This window comes from Halyomorpha halys, unplaced genomic scaffold (assembly GCF_000696795.3).
Source record: "Halyomorpha halys isolate HHAL.00 unplaced genomic scaffold, Hhal_1.1 Scaffold143.1, whole genome shotgun sequence".
In the NCBI taxonomy this organism is placed as follows: domain Eukaryota; kingdom Metazoa; phylum Arthropoda; class Insecta; order Hemiptera; family Pentatomidae; genus Halyomorpha; species Halyomorpha halys.
In genome coordinates, this window is record NW_027114557.1 from 1,157,845 (window position 1) to 1,164,541 (window position 6,697).

Below are 6,697 nucleotides of genomic sequence, written 5' to 3' on the forward strand. Positions count from 1 at the left end.
TGGCTTCCCTCCCTGATTGAACTATGGCTTCATTAATACCAATGAAAAATTTGTTTTGAATAGGACTTTTAGTAATAGTAAAAGAGCCGGGAAGAAAAAATGGCAGTTATCTCACCCCAATTTTTGATTACTTCAATGAAAACTATGTATTTAACCAAAAAAAAAAAAACACATTGATTTTTCATTCGGAGCTCTATATCTTAAAACTACCAACAACACTAGAAAATCTAAGAGAACATTATATAAAGAAGAGTAAATTTGCTGAAGTATTAGCCCTAAAAGAGCTATTTACGTGCAATACTTCTCGAGATATAGCTTTTTAAAAAGCAAAATTTATTAAACATCTAACTACTTTATAGCTCATTAAACTAGCTTTAATTTGAGTGTTAATTAACATCTGTACGTCAAATGGTTTTTGAGATATAAATTTTTCAAAATAAATTCACTAACTACTGATCATTCATTATGGTCCCATACAACATTTTTATGAAATGTTGTTTTTTAAAAAGCTATATCTCGAAAACTATTAAACGTAAATTACTCTATTAGGGCTCATATTTTAGCAAATTTACTCTTCTTTAAATAAAGTTCTCTTAGGTTTTCTTGTGTTGTTTATACTTTTCGAGATATAGAGCTCCGAATGAAGAATTGTATCGATTATAAACAGCCGCCATTTTTATTCCCCCTACCTATACTTGGCAGACTCATCAATTTTGAATATTAATTATACATAGTTTTCATTAAACTAATCAAAAATTGAGGTGAGGTAACTGCCTTTTTATCCTCTTAGGCTCCTGTACTTATAAGATATATTAGTTTTCTATATATGATAAACAAAGTCTATAATATGGTTATGGAAAATTTCATTTATTTCAGGATGTAGCAAAATTTCGCAGTAACCAGGTACGGCATATCGCCATCGGGCCTGGCGTGACTGGGACCGAGTTGATCTATGAATCCGGTTCAAGAATGCTCACCGAAGATTGGGGCAGAAAAACATATGCGGCCTTAAACAGCCTTCCATATCAGACGTGAGTCAACCAACCTTTGGCATTTCCCTAGTTTAAACCTCTAGACACACATTTATCGCTTAATGGATCATTATAAAATCCTTCATCTTTAAAATCACTACTTTAATTAAAACTCACGCTATCACATTGATAAAATATTAGGTGAAGCCATAAGTAACTTGCGATGCAGCTAAGTATAACCTATTGTTCGTATCTACCCGCTAGGAGTTGCCCTGGCAATAAGTTTGTATTTTCACTATATAGGCGAGTCTTTAGTTATTCTTTTGTCAACTGTTATGTGTGATGGACGTTACATTAAACTGTTGTTTTAAAACTCTGAAATGGGAATAAAAAAGTACTTCATGTAATGCTTTGGGCATTTAAACAAGGCAATAGTGCCAAGGCGACAGCTGAAAAAATAGTACAAAAGCCCAAGAGGAGAAAAAAAGGCAGTTATTTCAACTCAAATTTGATTACATTAATGAAAACTATGTATAATTACTAGTCATAATTGATGAGTCTGCCAAGTATAGGTAGGGGGAATAAAAAATGGCGACTGTTTCAAAGTGATAAAAAAATAATAATTTTTCATTCGGAGCTCTATATCTTAAAAAGTAGGAATAACACAAGAAAACCTAAGAGAACATCATTTAAAGAATAGTCAATTTGCTAAATTATGAGCCCTAACAGAGATATTTACGTTAAATATTTTTCGAGATATAGCTTTTTAAAAAGCAACGTTTCAGAAAAATGTATGGGACGTACTGAAAGATCAGTAGTTAGTGAATTTATTTTGAAAAATTTATATCTCCAAAACCATTTGACGTACAGATGTCTATTAGCACTCAAATTAAAGTTAGTTTAATGAGCTATAAAGTAGTATATGATGTTTATCTTCGTAGGTGTAATAGTTTACATGAAATTTGCTCAAATAAATTGATTGATTGTTGTTCGGACAAATTTTCATTTGCCAAATTTATATTCATATGTGAATATCATAAAAACTACTACCCCTACGAAGATAAGTGTTATAAACTACTTTATAGAAAGTTAAATTTCCTTTATTGTGAGTGTTGGGAGACATATGTGCGTCCTTTGGATCTAGAGATATATTTCTTCAAAAATCCAACATTTTATACGAACAACTAGAAATTAACATTTTGTGAGTTTATTTTGTGAAATATCATAAAAACTACTACTCCCTACAAAGATAAACATAATTAACTATTTTATAGTAAATTTAACTAGCTTTAATTTGAGTGGTGGCAGACATCTATACGTCCAATGATTTCATAAAAAAAAAATTATGAAAACCGTGATTTGAATATTTATGCTATAAATAATATGGCCTGCGATATGCAATGGACAGTATGATGCAGACGCATATGACATACAGTATGATACATACACAATGACCTATTGGTCACAATGATGTTATGGCCCCAGTAAACAATGGCCCATGATCGGTCAGCGCCACATTTATAGCATCGTCCGTCATAGCGCAAGGTGTTCACCAGAGTTGGGGCAACTATGAAACTAATACCTGACATTAGGGGTATTCATGATCTTTGGTTTAACATGTTAATGCGTGTTAAATGGAAAAACTCATGTTAAATCGAAAAAAAATTGCCTTCTTTTACCGTGGTAAAACGAAATAACATTTAACATGGCTGAGAGTCTGTTACTTGGTCTGTTAAATGGAGAATGACGTCACACAATAGACCAGTTGAGATGGCCACCATTTTTGCTGTTGTGACAGCTCAGTTCTTTCGTGTGTTTGTTGTATTCATATCCCTGTTATTAAACCAGAATGGATAATTTTAATTATAAATTTGAGAAAAAAAAACAATGTAATTTCATTCTACCATCTGAAAATTTGTAAACGCTCGCCAGATAAAAATCTCACTATATGAACCATGTAATTATTCTTTGGGGACATATGTCCCAGAATAAAGTTATTTTTTCATTTCATTTCATAAGCTAAACTTTCACACAAATTCCACTTTTCACTCACTCTAGGCATGTTGTAATTAATTACTTAAATCAAAACTGAAGTAAACAATAACATGGGGGTTGGGAAGGAAGGTTATAAACATAAAGGCTTATACAACAAGTTGCTGAGAAGATCCGCTAGGGGCTCTTGTGCATTTAACGTTTAACATGACTTCAAATAGGGCTGCTCACAATCTTATAGTTATAACATTTAACATGGTAAAACATTTAACATTTAACACAACATCATGAATACCCCTCTTGTAATGGATACTACCCTTATTCATGAATGAACCATTGATAAGTAAATATCGTAGTTTTAACAACAGCTAATTTTTGTCCATCTCTGGTGTTCACATTACTGCGCATGACTCATTTCTGCCTGGATACGTCACTAGACGTCTTCGCCGATTTTGTACTGGTTCTGCGACTCATTTTATTCAATATTAGCTGACCCGGCTATGTTTCGCTATTGCTATATTTGAGTATTTATATAGATTTAATTATCATAATTAACATTTAAATAAACTTTATTATCATGGTTTAGTAGTATAAATTGAACTAATACATAAGATTACATAGGTTCTTGGAACCTCGAACCCTTAAGAGAATATTAATATTTTGTCTTAGTATTCAGAAAGAGACAGATCTGCTCACCGTGCTAGTACTATATAAATATATTAGTTACTATATTGAAACAATGGATACAGATTGACAAGTCAAAGTGATGTAAAAGATTTTTTAGGAGTGAAATAAAAGTTGATATCCTTTTTTAGCACCCTTTCAAACCCCTTACATCGAATTCTCAAAATGGGAAATAAAAAATTTAGTCCAAAATTTTCGCCCAGCTTTTTTATGAGAAATAAAAAATAGAAATAACTTCAACACAACTCGATATACACGAAACTTGGCAGTGGTTCAGGGCTCTATAGAGGGCCAAATCGGGTCTGATTAAAGAAATTAGAAACGTAGATATAAAGTAAAACGTTTAAAATTTTTTTTCTTTATTTGAAACCCATATTTCAGCCTTATAAGGGCATTAAATCTAAATATGCAGACATTAAGCTTCTCAAAGGTTGTATAAAATACAGAACAGTTATGAAGTATTATATGAACAATAGTCACTGAAAGAAAAAAATCTACCAAATAAATCGGGGTGAAAAATTTCGAATTTTTAATTTCTTTGAAATGATTTGCTTTTTCCTAAAAAAAAAAAAAAAATTGTTGACCTACTTCACCCCAAGCCACATTATGTTTTTATAAATTTATTTTAATATAATATCGTTTAGGAGATTCTGTGATGTTTTTTAATATTCTACGGAAAAGAAGAATCGATTGGTGAACAATAACCAAAGTATACTTTCTGAGCTAAAAACCAAAAACGTTTAATTTTGTTCATAACTTTTTTTCTACATGAGAATTTGGTGATTTTATTAGCTTTAAACATCCCCATGATGACAGAATATATTTTGAAAAACAAAAGCACGTAAATCGGTCCAGTTATTCAAAAAGTTTATTGTGGACAATAATTCGCCAATCCCTTTTATACATATAGATTGTGTTAAATTTCACCTTAGAATTTAAAATATGAATGGTGTAAAACTAAGTGAACAAACCGACACACATTAATATCTCTTCTATAGATAGCCTTAGCATCTTCTCAGTATTCTCTTCGTTTTATTAATGGTATTATCATACTATATTTACAGAACAGATCCTGTTGGCCGTGGAACTCTCTACACTATTGAATATGGACCTCCAGGCAGTCTCTGGATCATAGAGGACTGTCTTCTGGAAAGGATAATCCCTCCAAAGAGGCAATCCTACCAGATCAAAGTTAAGGACCTTTGAAGTTAAAAAGCAGTAAAAAAAATATATATACATCTCTTTAAAAAAAAAAAATGGGTTTCTATCATTTATCTCTATTAGTTATAATTGAAGGACGGATTTTCGAGCTTTTCTTTATGTTTTTGCTCCCTAACTTCACAGGAAGCCAATTCTAGACAGAAATTAGAAACAAAAAATATGTTCTATCGAGACTAGTTTAATATATAATATTTTTAGATTTTTCTGAATGAAATTGCATTGTTCATTTTTTTTCTGCAGCTTCCTTCGGAGTGGTTGCCTGGGCACCCCCTACTCTGATAGCCCCTAATAACTGTAGAGGCTTGGCCTTGCCTACTGCACTCTGTGCGGAATACCCCAGGAATTCTTATCTATTTCCTCAGCAATGAACTCGTCCCAGGAGCTCTTCTTCCGGTGCGGCACTCCGTTTCGATATACCCTATACCTATGTTTAGATTCCTCTTGGAATGCAGGTCTCCTCTCATTATCTCTGCACTTATGGTACCTACGTCTGACCCCGTAATCCCTCCCCTCGCGGGAGTGGAGAAGCCGGGTGTAAGACACTCTCTCCTGTTATTTCTCCAGGATACTCCCGTCCCAAAAGTTAGGGACTTATTCTACTTCCAGGCTCGCCTATAATATTTTTTCCCTCAACCTATCCCAGATGAGGAGCTTTTGTGCCTGGTCAACGCTTTTTGTCCTGACCAAAACACTGCCCTGTGTTGGTTGACTTTTATCAATTTTATGTCCCCAATGCTCTTCAATTCTTCATGGGACGGGAGATTCCCCTTTTCTCTCCCTTTAGCTCTAAATGCTGATGTACGTTCTATGAGGATACGAGCTTCTTCGTCAACTTTCTCTTCCAGGTCTTTTATTATTCCAGAAACCCTTTTCAGTGTCGGGGACACCTATTTTGTTTTTCTCTGTTCATAGACCGCTCCTAAGGCGTCCCTTATAGCCTCTGGCGTCCCTTATAGCCATTTGAGCGACATTATGGGAGACCTTTTTACCAATGATCTTGTGTAGATCATTGTTATATATGGCTTCTTTTACCATTTCACTAACTATTTCCGGGATCATTTCTCATTGGGCCTCCATTCCTACCATTATGTTGGCTAATTCTCTCAAATGGTCATTTAGGTATTTCTGGATCTCGTGAGTTACCTTTTAACCCGTCCCTGAATTACTTCCGCCCTCTGGATGGGTCTTTCATTTTCTGGGTTGGGGTTTAGAGGGGACTACCCTCCTCCCTCACTCTCTTCTTTCTTCTTTTTCCTTTGGGGCTCATTTCCCCTTCTCGACTATCAGGCCCTATATCTTTGTCGGCTTCACTACCGCTTCCTGAAAACCACCTGACTTTTCCTGCCACCATTTTTCTTTCATTTGTCTCCCCTCTTTCATCAACAGTTAATCTTGTAGCATTAAATCCTACAATGGCCAAAGCCTCCCGCCATTGCAGCACTGCGGTTATATGATGAAGACGCCTACTGTAGTTCTGTACCCCTGCACTGTAGCATAGTTGTTAATATTTTCCTCCATCTGGATTTCAGAAAATATCATTTTATAGCTACTCAGCCGACTCTAACCTGAGGAACAAACGCTGACCAGTACGCCACCTATTCTAGGAACCGTCGCGCCTTGATTCGAACCTAGTTTTGGTCCACCCTGGGTATTTTATTTCCCCGGTTCTCGCCATATCTGGTAAGAATCCCCCTATCCGCCACCTGGGGAGGCACCCGATGGGAGGCTAGCAATTTGCCACATGGGTAATTTAGATTAGTAATCATGGATAGTTTTCATTAAAGTAATAATAAAATTGGGGTGAAATAACTGCCTTTTTTCTCCCCGGC

General features: G+C 34.8%; 1 protein-coding gene across 1 annotated transcript in view; it reads left to right on the top strand.

The window, feature by feature from the left end:
- Window positions 1-4,899, top strand: part of LOC106678441 (15-hydroxyprostaglandin dehydrogenase [NAD(+)]) — a 27,516-nt gene extending 22,617 nt beyond the window's left edge. Inside the window, exons 7-8 of the mRNA XM_067051712.1 lie at window positions 877-1,031; window positions 4,712-4,899. Of these exons, the coding sequence (XP_066907813.1) occupies window positions 877-1,031; window positions 4,712-4,853 (297 nt within the window). The 3' untranslated portion in view covers window positions 4,854-4,899. The remainder of the gene's footprint in view (window positions 1-876; window positions 1,032-4,711) is intronic.
- Window positions 4,900-6,697: the final 1,798 nt, after the last annotated feature.